This window comes from Cinclus cinclus, chromosome 4 (assembly GCF_963662255.1).
Source record: "Cinclus cinclus chromosome 4, bCinCin1.1, whole genome shotgun sequence".
Taxonomy (NCBI): domain Eukaryota; kingdom Metazoa; phylum Chordata; class Aves; order Passeriformes; family Cinclidae; genus Cinclus; species Cinclus cinclus.
In genome coordinates, this window is record NC_085049.1 from 46,025,988 (window position 1) to 46,044,436 (window position 18,449).

General features: G+C 39.2%; 1 protein-coding gene across 1 annotated transcript in view; it reads left to right on the plus strand.

The window, feature by feature from the left end:
* Positions 1–880: 880 nt before the first annotated feature.
* LGR5 (leucine rich repeat containing G protein-coupled receptor 5) overlaps positions 881–18,449 on the plus strand; it is an 87,787-nt gene continuing 70,218 nt past the window's right edge. Inside the window, exon 1 of the mRNA XM_062491200.1 lies at positions 881–1,101. Coding sequence (XP_062347184.1) covers positions 881–1,101 — 221 coding nt within the window. The remainder of the gene's footprint in view (positions 1,102–18,449) is intronic.

Genomic DNA, 18,449 nt, shown 5'->3' on the forward strand with positions numbered 1-18,449 from the left:
CCCCCTCAAGAAGAAAGGACTGAGAGGGCACCTCATAAATGTGTGTCAATACACAATGGGCATGAGGGAGTGCCAAGAAATCAAAGGCAGGCTTTCCTCCGTAGCGCCTACCGCTAGGACACAAGGCAAGGGACAGAAATTGGACAACACTCTCATGCACTGGGTGATTCTTGGGGTGTCTTGTGCAAGGTCAGATTTTGGCCTCAGTGACCCTGATGGGTCCTTCCAACTCATCTTATTCTGTGGTTCTGTGATTGTATGATGCACGGGAAGTTCCACCTGACGATGAAGAAGAGCTTCTTTACTGAGCAGGTGACTACTCATTAGAACAGGTTGTGATACCTCGCTGGAGGTATCCAGGAGCTGCCTGGATGCGATCCTGCGCCACGTACTCTGGGATGACTGCTTGGGCACGGAGGTTGGCCCAGAAGACCCACGGCCGTCCCCTCCATCCTGACCCGCTCTGCGAACAGGGGATGCCGGCCCCAGGCGAGCGCCGAGGCGCGGCGGGCCCGGCGGGCAGGCGGAGGGAGGGCAGGCGGAGGGAGGGCAGGCGGAGGGAGGGCGGCATTCCCCCGCTCCCTCCTCCCGCCTGCCCGCCGGGCCCGCGGCCGCCCCCGCCCGCCCGCTCTCTCGCACGGCGGCGCGGGCAGGGCCCGCTGCGCTGCGGCGGGCAAGGCTGGGGCGGCGTCAGCGGGCGCGCGGTGCCGGCTCCAGGGCTTTAAAGCAGCGTGTAAGCTGAGATGCTACCACAGACAGCGGCGCGGCGGCGGCGGCCGCAGGAGCTCCTCGAGCCCGGACGGGCGCCCGCCTTTCGCCCCCGCCGCGCCCCGGGGCATGAGAGCGGCCGCCCCGCGGCTCTAGGTACCCCTCGGGCCCCATGGCGACGACCCGCGCTGCCCGTGCCCTCCTGCTGCCGCTCCTCCTGCTGCTGCTGTGCCCGCCGGGGCTGCGGCGGGGGGCGCGGGGCGGCGGGCAGCGCCCGCGGGGCTGTCCGGCTCCGTGCCGCTGCGAGCTGGACGGAGTGCTGCTCCGCGCCGACTGCTCCGACCGCGGGCTCACCTCCGTGCCCGCCAACCTCAGCGTCTTCACCTCCTACCTGTAAGTGCGGGCGGACCGGGCAGGGCGCGCTGGAGGCGGCGGGAGGGCTCGGGCCGGCCCCGGCTCTGACAGGAGGCGCTCCGTGCCCGGAGAGAACGCCCGACTTCAAATAAGTTTCTAATCGCTTTTTAATCAGCGGGCGCGCTGTAAAGTGTTTGTAGGTGTCTGGCTATCGCGGTGGCCGGTCGGGCGCCCGGAGGATCTCTGTGTGATGTGCCGTTTGGAGGGTAATTAAAGGCGATTGCAACAGCAGAAACTGGATGCGATCCGCCGGGACGTTATCTTCACCTTTGCTTCCCGGGACAGGGCTTTGAACTGCGGCCGCTGCTGATTTAATCGTTAACAGATCTCTCCTCGGGTGGAGCAAAGGCAGAGAATAAAGCGCGCTCCCGGGAGGCGGGCAGCGCTCGGGGACCGGAGTGCCTGTGCCCAGACACAGGTGCCTGTGTCCAGATGGGGCTCGGGCCGGCGCACCCCGCCCCTCGGGAGGCTCCCCCGGGCCCCGCAGTGCCCGCCTGACGGGGCATCCCCGCCCGCCCGGGCTGCGCTGCTTGCGAGCCGCGCCGCATCTCCGGCGCGCTCAGTTACAGCGTGTAGAGGCAGAGCCGGCGAGAACGCAGACACCTCGTATGAGCGAAAAACCCACCCAAAACTGTGGAGAAACTTTCTTTGTTCCCTTAGTTTTGGCTCAATGTTCGCCGTTTAGCCTCTTGTGGTTTCGTGTGTTGAAAGCGCTGGTGCCCTAAGTGTTCCTTTGGTGTTCTGCTTACTGGTTCCATAAGGTTTTTTTGTGGTTGCATGACCAGTAGGTTGTTAATTTACTGCTTATTCTTCATGTCCAGCATAAAGTATGTCTGTTTTTGAACGTGTTTGTCCGGTCTCTGTATTTTGATGTGCTGTTAGCATGCTTGCTACTATAGTTACTGTGAAGATGCTTTCACAGCGTTATGTCTAGGGTACTAAAGTAATCAATCATTCTTTGTGCACTTCTCTGTTAATGCAATACATCAATGGGCATAAAACATATCTTACATCTGAAACAATTGAATAAAGTAATCTAGAAATTGATTTCTATGAGAAGTATAAACATGACAACATAGACAAGGTGGAAATTAAGTGCAACCAACCAAATCTAAGTATATATTAGGGGAAAGCCTAATTTAAAGAAAATAGCATACATTTATAAAGAGGGTCACCAACTGAAAGACTTTTTTAATATATTATGCATGTAAATACTATTCTGGAATTTTTCTTAAGATCACTTTTAACTTATCAGAAACATTTCAAAGTCAAAGATATTGATAATGTTAGGAGGCAGGAGTCAGCAGTCAGAAGGACCACTTATAGTAGAGCAAAACTTTGGCTATGTGTAATAAAGATACAGTCCTTATGACATATACAAGGTCTGCCGCTAGTTCCAAAAGTAGCAGGCCAGTATTTGGGTATACATAAGATACAATGTTTCCTGGTGCTTTGGGAAGCCATAAGCAGAAAGGTAGATAGTGATGGTAATAAAGGCATACTTAAGGTGTACATATCCTGTGCTAAGAAATAGAGACCCTAAATTCCTCACTGCTTGGAGGAATGCTAAAACCAGAAAAACATGAGAGAAACTACTGTTTGACCGTTTTATGAAGAAAAAGAGACCATATGTGTGACAGTGTCAAAATGCCATTGCTGGGGTTCTGCTTCTGGTAACCTGCTTCTTGGGAGGACTGTGATCTAGTTTGCCCTTTTGTTTTTACATCCTTCTGTCCTTCAGAAGGAATGTCTTTCTCCAGTCAAAAATCCTCTGTTGTTCAGTGACATACACCCTGAAGTGAAAAACTGTTATTTGGACAGGCAGACATTTAAATGACCAGAACTGCATGCAGGCAGAATAAAGTATAGAATACTAGTTCATACACGCAAGCCGCTACACTTACAGTTTTCCAAATTTGCAAGGCTGCTATCCTTGGATTGATTAATTATTTCCTAATTATGCAGAATTGTAGCTCCTGCCTGCCCTCCGTAAAGAACTGTCAAGTCTCATTGTCTGTAGATGGCTAAGCAATGGCAAATTTTAAAATATGCCTGCTTGTTCTAGGCATGTTTGCCTCCCTGAATTTGGTAATGGCCAACCAGCTGCTTCTTGAATATTCTCCTTTCTGTTTTGCTTTTTCCCCCTCAAAACCCCAAAAATGTCTTTTTCTGCTGTGACAGTTTTTACCTCAGATAAAAGCAAGAGATTAAAATTGTGTACTCACATTTAATCTCTTTCCAGAAAAAAAATCTTCTTCAGTCAATTCTGTTCTTGCACCGTAGATATATCTGACCAAAACCAGTGTGTAGTACTACCTTGGATTAAGTTTAAGCTTTTAAAGCTTTGGCATTTTTTCTAAATTTCTGAACTTTTTATCTTAGTTTAACACTCAACATAGGAGAAAAAGGTAACTGTTTTCTTGGTGTGCACTGGAGGTGGTGTGAAAAGCTGAAATGCTGAAGCCATTAAAGGTTTGTTTTATTTTGAGACAAATGTCTATAGAGCATGATATATTATGGTGAGGGAATTTTGCATGTACCATCATTTTTTTATGATGGTGCTCTTGCAGAAGAGCTAAATGTAGTCTACAGATGGACCTGCTACAATTTTCTCCACTCTCATTTATAATTCCAGGCAGCAATTCTTGCCTCCCATCAAAAATATTTTTATTTATTATTATGTGTCTGCTGCCATGAACTGTTAGACTTTTTAAGAGCAGGCAAGGAAACTCAACCCATGAATATATTTCCATTCGTTTTTCTTCGTTTACTTTTAGGCTAAGTAATGTATTTGGTGTATTCACTGCAACTCCTGTTGACATAAATGAGAATTCCATGTGCTGATGAAGGGCAGCACTGAGTCTCTGTTTCAAATTAAGAACAGGTCACTTTCCTATCAGTTCACAGTGGAAAGAAGAAGCCAGAATCTACAGGTCTTTTGCACATGGGACCCTCATTAATTCTAAAACTAAACCCATGAGTTAGTGAAATATTGTTACCATTTGCTGTGATGTGGAAAACTGAAGTGGAGAAAGGCTTGCTCAAAGTTAGAGCTAAAGTTTATGACAAAGCCAGCCATTAGCAAAATCCTAATTCTATTGTTTAACCACAGGCTTGTCCTACTTTACCTAAATAATTACCCCTTAAAATGGTGTAAAATCTGGAAACTCCTGTTCAAGAATATTTATCATGACAAGTAATGAAAACAGATTTTCTTTTCAATTTCATGTGATGACAATATAGAAGAGATAACTTATAGATTTTTAGGTTCTTTGTTTAGGGCCTTGACAATACAAAAAAATAAATTTATTATAACTGCCAGGGCTGTCTAACAATTTGTATGCTGTGTTTTTGACCAAAACCTGTCAATGTTAAGCAAAATGTTTGCAAAATATTAACATCATAGATTGACAGAGACACGCATGAATGCAAATATAAATATTGCAGCATGTTGCCTTTTACATCATAGTTTACTTTAAAAGTTTAAATATAAGTACATTGTAAATATGTGTGCTACACTTGGTGAAATATAATTCATATAGTTTTATTTTTTCATAGAAATAATTTATTAAGAAAAATTATTTCTCAAAACTTTGATAACATTGATATTATTACAGTAGAACCTATGAAGAAGAAATCCGTATATGTACAAGATTTCAATCTTATAATCCTATCAATTTTCAAGTAAATTTTGACCTTCCACTTAATTCATTGATGATAACTGTTCCTGTAGAGCACAGCCAAAAAAGATCCTGAAAGTGTTTAAGACTGTTAGGCATAAAAAATGAGAAACAAAACAAAAAAAGTATGATGAACCTGGATGAAAAGACTGCTTGCTATTTTGAAAGTAAAGTAGCACGTTCCCAGAAATTAACAATGCTTCTGGAATAAGAAATATACTAATTTCTGTGTCAGGAATAGCCAAAATCATTAAGACCGATCCTTTTGGGTAAATTTGCATCCTTTTAGTCTTTCTGATCTCACAGTTCAAATTCAGGTCTTGTCTGTGTCTTCATCATAGGTATTTTGGGAATGACCATGGTTTTTCAAAGAGGTCAAACAGCAGCGTATCTTCTCATGAAGAAGTGAGCTTTATAAAATCTCTTGCACCTTTCAGATCCCTTGGCAAGATTTAGGAGTTAGGGATTTCATAGAATGTCTGTCTTTTCTTAGAAAGTACTTCTTTACATAACTACAAACTTTATAGACCTTAAATTAACTGATTGTCATGTGGTTTCAGTTAGTCATCTGAATCTTGTCCTGATTGAGGATGAAGGTGAATCCAGAGTCTGGATTTAGAATTTAGTGCTAAATCTCTCTTTTGAAAAGAAAACTTAACATTTCCTCTCTGCTTGTGGTAATAGCCCGTATGCAAAGGTGAAATATACCAGTAGATAAATTAGAAGTAAACAAAAATTGAAGAAGTAAAAGACTATGTACCATATCATGTTTGGCAGTTTTCAAGACATTTGCTTTGAATTTCAAAACATAGTGTATCAAGTCAGTTTCTTTGAGAAAAAATTGGATTGAAAATGTATTTCTAAATATTATTCTTCTCACTTGAGAATACAGTGTTAAAAATAACTCTTTGCACTGCTTCCTAAAGAGCCTTTCGCTGCTCAGAAAGGAAAAAATGTCTCTCACACATTGCCTCTTTCCTTTAGCATTTGCTCTGTGGAAACACTGCATAAATTGTCAGGGAAAAGGAATCTGTCTTTAAACTGGGAGAATATAAGGCACTGACAGAGTGAAGGCACCTTCACTTTGGTTGGTATCTCAAGTGCATAGGACAATTGGCTGGGCAGAAGGAGCCTGACTCCAGCTGAGAACACGTGCACTGGGCTGACCTTCCAGTCAGCATGCCAGCAGAGATTAGACTTCTCTCAAGTGCTCCCTTGTTAACCCAGTCTTTTCTGCAATGTCATTTGTCTTTCAAATGATTAAAATTGCTACCAATCTTTCAGTAGTCCAGATCACTTTCTTTTATTCTGTTTGTTGGCCAAGATAATATTTCATCTGCATGCACTGCTTTCTTAATTCTCTGTTGGCTATTTAAATGGTTGTGATTAATAAAATTTATGGTGTTTTCCCTGACTTCCTTACTTGAACTGTCCAGCAGATCTGATTCTTTTCCCAGTAAAAATCATGGTAAATAAGGTGTGGTTCCTTTGGCTCCGAGTAAACTGATTGAAGGCAGAACATGATGTGGTGTTTTTGACGTACCAGAACAGCTTTAGACTTCAGTTAGAAGAAAATACCCTAACATCTCAAAAAAAAAAAAATAAGATGTGATCAAAGCATGCTTACTCCTCAGAGATTTAGCAATTCATGTGGCAAGTCCATATGCTATATGTTCTGTACTGTTTGCTGAGGAAAACCTGAGAATCTCCTGTACAATTTTACTGATCTGATGTGAGAAATTTATTGCCTGGAGAACAATTAAAGAAATAAATGTGGTTAGGGAGGGCTAGAGCCTGAAATGTTGCTGACACTTGTTGAAGGAGTGCTACATTCTTCTACCTCTCAGAATTGAGGTTTAAATAAAAAATGTACCAAGATAGTGAACTGCTTCAACTGTATAGGGCGGCAACTCATGGTAGCCCTGATTTAGTCCGAGTGCTTTTTTTTTTCCTGAAAGTCTACCAGCAATATCTGGTAATTTTTGAATTAGAGACCTTAGAATGAGTATTAAAGAAGCAGCAGCACCCAAATGGAAATAACTGTCCTGGAATGTCTTCACCATTTAGGTAAAAAAGACCCCCAGCCAGTTCGTATTATACAAGCACCAGCAATCCTTGGATCTCTAATCAGTAATGAAATGGGTTTGCAATGTGAGTTCCCAGAAACTGGTGCAGTTTTATCCGGCTTTGCTCAGACAGTACATTCTGTATCACCTTCCAGTTTTATTATTTTGCTGCGTTTTACTAATTTTAACTATGAACTTTGGGTTTTAGGGACTGTGGCCACAGCACTGAGGTCATTCCCTGAAAGGACAAGTTATATTTTCATGACTAGTCACTGCTGCAAAAAATAATTAATCTGAAGTGTAGTGTTATCCAACAAAGATTATTATAATAATCAGCCACTCCCAAACTGGGATTTTATTGGTAACAAATGGGCTCTTAGTTTGGGTCCAATTGTATGATTTGGCTTCAGTCCTGCAAATACTTGTCCAGATACTTAACTTTAGTGTCAGGAATGGTTCCACTGGAATCATATGTGCAAATGTTTGTTGATCAAGACCTTTAGTAATTCTAAAACAATTATCCCTTTCCCAAGTATCAGCTCATTTGTGGGGAATAGTTTCATTAGGCTGATCTGCAGCACTCTCTCATTCCACAGTCTAAAGCATTATGTATATCATAAATCATTTAATACCATTGTTTTTCAAAAATTTTCAAAATCTTAGACTGATTTGAATATTTAGTTTTGTCTGGAATGCACCATCTTACAACAGTATTAAATTATGTAGTTGCAGTGAAATAATTTTAAGAACGTACTTTGATGAAAAATTGCTAAAACTTTTTGCATTACATTTCAGAAGTATAGTTGGTTTTGTACAGGTGATATAATATTGTGTGCATGGAGATGTCTGTGTATAGACAGATGTTGGACAAATTTTTAAAAGTATCTATCAGTCTAAAGCAGCACAAACAACTATAACTCCCACCACACAAAATCCTTCTCCTCTTTTGATGACACTTGATTAAATGTTTTCTTTTTTTATTGAGAGTAACCGTGCTTAATGAAATTATTAAACTTAAGCATTAATTACTTAAGTAATGCAGAAGTATTTTTTGGATTGGAATTTAATGTGCATAATGATTGTGAAGAAACTTAGCCCTTTTTTGGTACTTGTCTCATACAGATTTTCCCATGAAAAGTGTAATAATTTGATGCTGGTATTTATGAAGGGGAGGTAGGAGATAGAAGAGTAAAGCTGGTGTTTGGTACTACTACTTGTCTTTTAATTTTTTTTTCCCTGTTAGTTTCTTTACCTAACACCTCAGCCTGCTTTGTTTGAGGATAGAACAGTTAAAGCACTGATATTACACAAAATAGGACTTTCCTAGCCCTCGTTTCTGCAACAGTAGGCACCTTATGATGCCAGTTGTACCATGTCTTCTGGGTCCTGTAGCTAAATAAGATGCTAGTGTAAGTGAATGGAAGAACAGATGTGAGATGATGTCAGCATCAAGGCAAGTGTAGCTGCACTGATTTGGCATTCAGTGAGTTTGTAAATGAGTCTCTGTGTACCCTGAGGGGAGGAGAAGGTCATAGCTGGCAAAGGAAACAAGTAAGATAAGACAAAGCTCTCCCTCACCCATGATTGAAAGTTACCTGTGCTGAGCCACCTTGATGAGTTACTTGCCTTTGAGCTTGATCCTTAATCAGTTTGGTGTGGAGGCTGCCTCAGAAATTAAATATTTCATCTGTTGGTCTTACATATGATGAGGCTGCATTTATGTTTGTAGTGAAGGGTGAGACCAAGTTGTCCACTGTCCAGAAATAGGATTCATCCTTATGAAAGCATAGAAACCAAAGTTTCTTAAACACCCTAATTCAGAGACTGTCATTTTGGAAGCATGAGAAAAGGGCAGAAACTGCTTCTGGGAACAGGGGCTACAATCAGCCATAACTGGGATTCAGGTAGAGGCACGTCTAAGTTCTGCTCTAGGATATAGTAATTTATGGATTCAAGTAAATCACGCAGCTTTTCTCTAGTCTTGCTCCATATATGCGGTGGCTGGGACAGCTACTTACATCTAAATTTGACTAATTTGGTGGTGGCTGAAAAAAGCTGGAGATCTGTAGAGTAATACTTAATTAGGTGCTAATTATTAGTGTGACACATTAAAATAAGTGAGGTCCCAGGGATTTTTCTTCTCTTCATAAGGATGTATGTCTGCCTTTCAGTTTTGCTCCTGGCTGTCTATGTGACCTGAACTCTGTGATATATAAGATTCTTATTGTAAAGTCTATGCAGGCATCTGAGAGTAATATTTGACCTGCTGACAAGGAAATACAGGATCCATACGGTTGGTGTAATATGGAAGTATGGCCTGCACTTGTGCTGAAGTTGTGCAAAGACAAGGATTTGGAAGCAGTCCAAAAGAGGTGCAGGTTCAACCTGGTAACCTGACAAGGGTCTCAGGGAGTACATTCTTGTCCTAGAGTGTCCCTGCATAAAGCTTCACTGTATTGACTGCAACCTGCAACAGGCACACACTACTACAGAAAGGTTAATAGAGCAACAAGAAGTACACAAACACAGCAGGTTGCTTGGGATTCTGCCTGTATCGGTTCCATAGAGTAGTGACGTGTACCTCTCATCAGGCAGCTCAACTAATTTTAGACATTTTAAACCCTCGGGAGAAGTGGCACTCTAGTCTAGCACTAAAATCTAAATTCATGATTCGCATTTGTGCCATGTATATGCAGTAAGACTTTGTAGCGTACAGTTACTGTAGCAGAGTTATTACCAGAAACATTTTTTCTTTAGTGGAGGTAAGACCTGAAGATATAGTTATAGTGAGGTGGAGAGTAAGGATGTGCAGTACTGCTCTCGTTGTTTTTAAAACTTGAATGTGAGACACTGTGGAAGAGTAATCAGTAGCAGGAAAAGGGTCTCATGTGGTCTTTTCCAGGCCTAGCACTGAAAACCGACAATGTGAAAGCTCTTGATCAGAGAACAGCATCTGGGTAGACTGTAAGTTCCTCAGCATATGGAGGCTTCACTTCTTCTCATACCTGTTGCCTGCACATATGTAAAGTAGTGTGAACTGTCAAGTGCCAGAACTTTATTTCCTTCTGGCCAAGACAGAAGATGTGAAAAGAAGACTGGGACAACCCCTTTGGAGCATCCTAAGTGAAGGCCAGAGATAGTGAAGAACATTGTTAAACGCATTCTTGAAATCTTGAGGTACATATTTTTAGAATAAAAAAATGTTTACTGAATATGCACTATGATCCCAGAAATGCTTAACCTTGATGAACAGCACCTGGGCTAACCTCCTGCTTTTCTGACCAGAAACCCTGTCTGCTCCCAGGAACTAGTTCTGTCTAATGAGCTCCCATTTTTTAATGAACAGCCTTGGAAATTTATTTTTGTTGCTTGAATAATAATCCGAGTGAAACAACATTTTTGCTATTAAACTTTCAAAGAAAGTTAAATTGTGACCATGATGGAAAATTACTGTGACTAAATCCAACTCCCTTGTGGCCCTATAAACAGCAGTTCTAAGTGAGACCCTTTGAGCTCTCCTGGTTCACAGCAGGTTGTGACCAGGAATCTCCCTCTGTGTGGGGCATCCCTCAGAGCCAGTAAATTCTCAAATTTGTTTGTACTTGAAGAATCACTGCCAAATGCCACCCATGTAACCTGGGTCAATCCCCACTCCTTGAGGCTCAAACCTTCACCCATAACAAAGATGCAAAGGTATCTGATATGAGCCCTGCCCTTAAACAGGAATTTTTCACAGATCTATACCTTGTGCATACTCCTTTAGGTGTTTGTGTGAGTGTGACTATGCTATAGCAAATATGCTGCAAATGTTTCTCTCTTCGATTTTTAAGCAGGTTAGATTCATAAGATAGGTCTGTAAATTAGTTGCTATTGCACTTATAGCAAAATTCTATTGAATCTTTCAACAAATTGTTTGAATTAGACTATTAAGTGCTGCTAAATTTAAATGTGGTGGAAATCTTTAGGAGTAGGCCATTGGTCAAGTCTAGGACTAAGTTTGGCAGGCAGGTTTACTCTAAACTTTCTTGACTAAGAGGAGGAGTCTCTCTTACTCTTTTTAATCCTTACTCTTTTTTTCCTCCTCAACCTCCACAGAGATAATTTTTGTGTATTTTTAGATTTTAGTCTGATTTTTCTCTGTGTGCTTTAACCATGTAGTTAGCAATAGAGTGAACCTTGCCAATGAGCTTTGTCATGCTTTCACTTTAATATTAAACCTGCTTTTGCCAGTGTATCTTTGAACAACCTAAGACATCTACTTGTGACACAGATTTCTGTGTGCCATTCCATATAGATAAATTAATAGATTTATGCCAAGGAAGACTTCATGTGGTTTCTGCTATGCTTATACCAATGGAACTAACTTAATTGTGTGGAATTGGTGCTGCTAAAATTAATTGAATTTTAAAATTTTGAAGATTTTTGGAAAGCATTAATTAAATGTAAGCATTTGGTTTCATTTTCAAGTGTCAACTTTTGGCAGAAAAGCTTCTGTTGTATCACTGGTATGCACAATGTCTGTCTTTTTGAAATAAACAAAAGTCAGTTTTTTCTTTAAAAAAAAGTACTTTAGGCATACCATTGAGTGATCATCATTATTGCCTTGTTTACATCAGGATGCAGACTCTGGAAGGTGACTTGCGTTGTGTCAGGGAGTTGTGTCAACTGTACAGATTTTGCAGGAGTTTCAGGAAGGAAATGTTTTGGTTTTCAGTCCTTTTGTGGCCACTGTTGATAGCACTCAGTGAACAGAGCAACAGTTTTTGTGGGTTTTTTTTTTTTTTTGGAGGATGCTTACACATTTCTGTGGTATATTCATTCCACTTATAGGCAGAAACAACTGTCATACCAAATAGAGTTATCAAAATCACATTTCTGTACATGTTGGTGCCTCAGCTGTTCTTCCTTCAATGTCTGTCTCTGGACAATTTGTGAAGAATGCCATAAACCTGAATCCAGATGTGGTCTGTTTTCTGCATTTATCATCAGTCATGGCTACGGCATCTTGTAGTCATGCAGCTCTCCATTCCTGCCTGTCTTTACATAAAGCAGTGCTGGAAGAGCATCAGATTTCACAAGGAATTTGTAATATCCAGATTTACTGGATGGTATTATTTGCAGTGTTGTATCTCTGTGTGGGAAGTCTATAAAGGAAGTGCTGCCTGCTCTCAGTGTGCTGCTGGTTTAATCCCTTCTGATAAGAGTTTGTGAAAACTAATTATGAGCCAGTTTGGTCCCCAGTGAAGCTGGAACTGAAACTCCTTTCAGTGATGTGGATGGAACCCCTGGTATATCACAGTTAGTTTTATTGTAGAGGAGTCTGTTGGGATATGATAAGTCTAATCTAAGGGAAATTACTCACTCTTTATCTAAACATCTCCATATGTTGAGTACACAAGCAGATTTTCTTTTTAGTATTTAGTGAATGAGTAATTACTGAAGTATCAATAATAGTAATTGATTGTTAATGACATTCATTAGTGGTTTGGATTTTCATAGCATAGACAGCTTCCATTAAGTTGTGTTCACAGTTTTTATAAAGCACTATTAAAGTGGTTGTTCACTAATGACCAAATGAAAATAAGAAATCTGTGTATCATCATTTAACAATATGAATTTGGTAAATGGATGGATGTCCCAGCCACACGAGAATTATAATAGAAGATATAAAGTAAGAAAAATACACCTTACCAGCAAAGAATTATGTCTATGTTCTTTCAGTTATGAGTATCAATACTAGTATAAAAGATAAATGTTTTTTCTCTATCTGTAAAATGGTGTTACTTATCAGAAGAAATTCCAGAAATAAGAAGACTGAGTAATTTAACCTTTATTAGCAGGCTTAGACATTTAACTGAGTGTTCCTCTATGCTGCTAAGTCTGTTTACAATGAAATGGCTTGGGCCAGCACTAACCAATAGGACACTTTAGAAGACGGGTTTAAGGAGTGGACCAAGTATCTGGTGTATTTTATTTGCACACTGTTTAACTCTCAGAGCTGCTCCTGGCTCATTGGGCAAACTGAAATCTTCAAGCAGAGTGACAAGCAAATGCCCAAGTCAGTCCTCTCAGGTGCAATTAGAGCAGGCCTGTTGCTCCTGCAGTGACCCTGGGTGCACCTGGGAATGCACGGTCCAAGGCTGTGCAAGCTCACCTGAAACAAGCAGGGCTGCACCAAGTGGAAGAGTGACAGAGGACAAAGGGAGTTCAAAATTTTTCTTTACACACTATGGCACAATTATTGATGATGATTAAATATGAGGTGGAATTTCTCAGTAGAGTATGAGATAGAAACTTTGAATTTGCATCATGAGATGATTCGGCAGTGCTGCTTCAGAGCATAAAATTCTTGAGTTTGTATTTTAATGGTGTACTATATGTTTATTTTCACTTCTAGTTAAAAAAGACGTATTGAATATTTTGTTCTGTGTCAGGGGAAGTATAAAGAAAGAACTACAGAGACTGATTTCAGTAACAAAGGGTTTTAAAAGTATAGACAGAAAACCCAACACATTCAGATCTTTATGTTCCCTTTTATGTCATCCACCAAAATAGATAATGCAGATCATGTAAAACCAAATTTCATTTCCTATGAATATTTGATTTATTTCTTTCTTTGTCATGATGGTCTTGTTCATGCAGTTGTCTCTGACTGCCAGTTTCAGTAAAAATACAGAATTAAATGTTTTGGTAGGCAAGATAATGGTTATATTTACTGATGGTATGACATCATAAACTAACTTTAAAATTATTATCAAGCACTCAGAGAATAAATTTTATTAACATAATAGTCTGAGTATTAACATATTAATTAACATGAGACACAATATTAATGGGTAGAAATTCAGACTGGACAAATTAAATTGCACGTTAGACCAATGGAATAATACCTTCAAACATATGACATTAAATAGATGTGCAGTTTTCCATGAATAAATTAATAAAATGCAAGATTCCTGCTGTGCAGAAACAAGTCTGGGATGTCACTGGGTAAATATATACATAAGGCTGGTGATATTAAAATGCATAAAAGGTTGATTACCAGTTTGAATACCTGTTCTGTCCCTCATGCGACTCTATCAGTATTTCACAGAGCATGCGATGCCATTGACTGCGCTACTTAGGAATGTTGCAGTAGAGTTTATGCTGCTTCTAAAATTCTGGAGCAGGGGTGGCTAGAGGTATATTTTGCTATTTTAAAATATTTTCCTTTGTAGGTTACTTAAGACAGCAACACAGCTCACAACTAAAGGCCTTACCCTGCTTCTTAGAAAAGTAGTCAGATCACGTATGGAAAGGGAATTGTTGCACTAGTCAGAACTGTCAAGCAGAGAATGTAAAATGTCTGTTTGGCTTCTGAGGAGGTTTGTCATATACCACTGTCTCATCCCAAGAGAGCTAGTGGCAGATGAGGACTGTTCAGACTGATCCACTCTTCCTCAATTCTGTTAAAACTTATGTCAGAACTGTAAGTTTAGTTCAGCAGTTCAAGTCATTGGCTGTTCTTGGATCTTAAAAAAATTACATCTGTTTTAAACTATCACATGCAGAAGACATGACAATATAACTACAAGCTTTGCTAGCTCTAAGTAAAACTCACTAGTAAAATGATTTATTATAAATACTATGTTTTCTGGAGACATAAACCGGTGTAGGCTAATGCCAACGTGCATCTTCATGGTAATGATTTCAGCTGCAGTGCTCCTCTATAGTGCAGTGCTTCCACACACCCTTTAAGTCCTATCTTTCAAGCGTAAAATATGTTAAGATACAAAAATTAGTGTATTTTTTCTCGGTATCTGCATCCTTCATTCTGTCAAAGTGGAAATACTGCTCAGTTATACATTAAATTTTTCCTTGGATACAAAGATTGCTATGTTCATGGGAGTCTGGCAGTTACATTATTTTGGATACAGCTGTTAACCTAGCTGGTTTGTGTCTGTTAGGAAAGATGGATTGTGCTGTGTCTGGGGTGACATCAGACAATCAGCTGTAGAGACTATTACCTCCATATCTTCTGCTTAATGTCTGGTCCCTTCCTAGTATGTCTGTTTGCCCTTTGCATCTCTAAGTGCCTATACAGATTTTATGGCCTTTATCCTTACAATCTTTAATGACTTAAACTAGAAAACAAAGCATTTTCAAGCTTATTAGATTACTATTCCAGGTCTAGGAAGAGACTTTTCCTAAGATTTTTGTAGCTATTGGATGTCTCAATTTTTTTAGACGTTACCTGATAAGATTAAGAAAACTATTTCCTTTCTAAGTTGCAGTTGATGGAATACATAGAGATATTGTGTCTGCCTGTAAACAGGCTGGAAAAGAGCTTCTTGGCATATGTTTGAGTCTTACAATATTTATTTTGTTTCATATTCTTATGGTAAATTGTTTGGGCTTCTTAAAATTCCTTTAAATTAAGTTCTCAAAATAGTAGATGTCTAGTGAATACAATTTAAAAAATATTATTTACTTACCAAAATGAAAATATACAGAGTAATCAAAATCAGTGCTACCATTGCAGAAGCTACCTTTGAGAGCCAGTTAATTCTTTGCTCTAATTACTCTACCTGAGAGAACAAAAGAATTAAGATATTGTGGACATGTAGGCTTCAGTCCAAAGATTATACTTGAGGGTGTATAATGAAATCTTACAGCATTAGTGCTTTAGTGAAAGATATGAGAAAGAGGGTAGGAAAATCATGATTTGTATTCTTCATTTTCTGATATGTGTAATCTATACACTTTCACTTTTGGTCCCACAAGCACAGAATTTCATCATTCAAAAGCATAAGAAACCAAAATGGGCTCTTTCTGCAAGCTTTGAGAGGAAACAGATTTAGGACTGGTGAGATCTGTGAGAAGAAACAACTCAGTAGACCACCAAAAGTGATCTTCCAAGGTGCCAGCATGTATGCTGACTCCTGAGAGTCCTGGCTCAAGTGCAATTGATGATTTTGCTTAGCCGAGCAGGGCACTGGGAAAAGAATTTGCTTTAGGCAGCAGAATTCCCTGTGTAGGAGTTACTTGTCTTTGCTAGTTAAGTTTCTGGATTCACAGAATTGGAAGAAGATAGTGCTCAAAATTTTCTGGAAAATGGGAGTTGGAAGAGGAAGCTCGGGAAAAAAATGTGCTTCCATACTAAGAGTTCCTCTGAAAAAGAGACATGTTTAGATGTTCATACTGGCCTTCCCCTCCCCTTGGAGCCAGTTGTTCCCACATGCCTGCTCTAGGCTCCATCTCTTTCAGCTGTGCTGACTCAGCCCTTTGTTGGACTGTGCTCCTAAACAGTTCTGTGAAATCATCTAGTTTAAAAAGAAACACATTTCTGGTTGAAAAGCGTGTATCTCATGTCACTGATACACATTAAAATGTAGCCACAGAAACAGCCAAACCAGCAGAGCAGAATGGACAGGGACAACCCACTGGGAATTCAGTGAGCAGATGAAGGGGATCCGAAACCTTTCCAAGTACCCTTGCACCATTGCAGATTCATTCCTATGCAAAAATGACCCTACAGAAAACCGTAAGGACAGAATTTTCTTCTCTTGGATTTAGTTGTAGTCATGTGCTCATTAGCAAAAGGCTTTTCCCTTGATTAATTTGATATAGCTAATGAACAGTATTTTATAAAGATTTCATTGATGATGCTTATAACTGACACAATATAAATGTTTCAGAATATTCCAGATGAGTCTAGAATTCAGCAAACTGAGCAGCCAAACAATCTCAGAGAATGAGAGTTCATTTATAGTGCTTCGATTCAGCTGTCAACCAAGAGAAAAATTTTCACCCAGACATAGCTCTAAAAGTGACAGTTCTTGAATTTGTGAGTACAGTAAATATGAAGTATATACACCAAATTTCAGATATATGCACACAGATAATTTCAAAATGATGACCGGGGGTAAAGCTTTTTCCTTAAATAAGAATAAAAATCCTCTTTATTCAATATTGAAGTATGGGGAAATATTTTTGTCTGCCAAGTGGCGAACTTCATCCCAGATATATATAGCAATAGCTTATAGAGCACACAAGGCCACGTTTAAGAAAGATCCATCAGATATGACCTTACTGTTGAAAATGTCAGCTTACTCTGAAAAAGCCAATAAATATATAATTCAGAACAAATTATTAACATTGATAATAACTATTAACCTTATAGAAAGAAGTATGGCTTATGTGTTTGTACTCGACATTTTGTTAGAAAAATAATTCCATTCCTTTGAATACCATAGCACTATTATGATGCATTAACTGAACAAAAGCATTGTAAGGAGTGATTGCATCAGCCAATCTCAAATATATTTGCTGTTTTTACCATATTCCATATGCAGAAAGGCCATATTCTCTTCTGTCTTCCAGCTGCCATTGCTTGCTGTGAAAATCAGCAAAGTTCTGCATCCACAATCAATGTTCAACAAGTAAAACAGATAAAATTACAACTATCAATGAAATTAATAGGTTATCATCTTATATTATTCCCTTACCAATAAGAAAACAAAACAAAACAAAAAAACCTACATCTTCACATTTTATGTTTTTTTGATACTTTTGGGACACTAAAGAAAATGTACATTTATAACTGAATCATCTCATTATGAGTCTCTTAGAGTAGCCAGAAACTGCACTTTACATGAGACATACAACATGATAACATTCATCAGAACTTCTTTATGTTGCAAAGATTTGTATTTTAACGTCTTCAAGGCAGTTCTTTATTTCTGGATTATCAAATATCAAAACCCTCAGGTATGTTTTAAAATCACCACCCTCCATATATACTTAACATTATAAGAAGCTATATTAAATGTATAACCAGGTAAGTATAGCTGTATATTAGACTATCATTTCTCTTATGTGGTGTTTAAGGCAAAAAAACCCTTCTATATACTTCTGCAAAAAGTGTTTATTAAAATTGACTTTGTTTAACCGTTTAGCAAACTCTGCAGGTAGCCTTAAGAGCCTGCTCAACTCATTATCATTAAATCAACAACCAGATCTTCTTTCTGCCATTCCCTGGCAGGATTAATGGATTTTGGCATGATTTGTGTATTTAACAGTGAAAGCTCTTGCTGGGTAAGCTAGAAAGCTTGACTAATTGTCAGTTGTGCTAACTTCATAAACCTATTTTAAGGTTTTAACTATAACTGAAGATAGTGACACATGCTACCTTTGAATGTAAATTTAACATGATTATGGTTAAGTGTAACTAAAGTGTAACTAAAACATTGAATATAAATGCGAATATATGTATGTTACAGATATTTTTCAGCATTTTGGAGTTTAAAGTGATATTCCACAAAAGAATTTATGCACTAATATTAAAACACCTGCATATATATTAGTGCTTGAAATACTAAATGATACTTTTTAATTACAGAATTACTAAACTCTGTAACAGAAACAGATAATTTGTATTTCAAAATAACTTATACCTGAATAAGAAAAATGAGCAATTATTTTATTAGATCTAAAGCTGGTTTTCTCAGCAAACCCATTTTAACCCATCAAGCATTCCAGTTTCTATCATTTTTGTCACCTTTCCAGACAATCCTAGCATCAGTATTCAGAAAAACCTGAA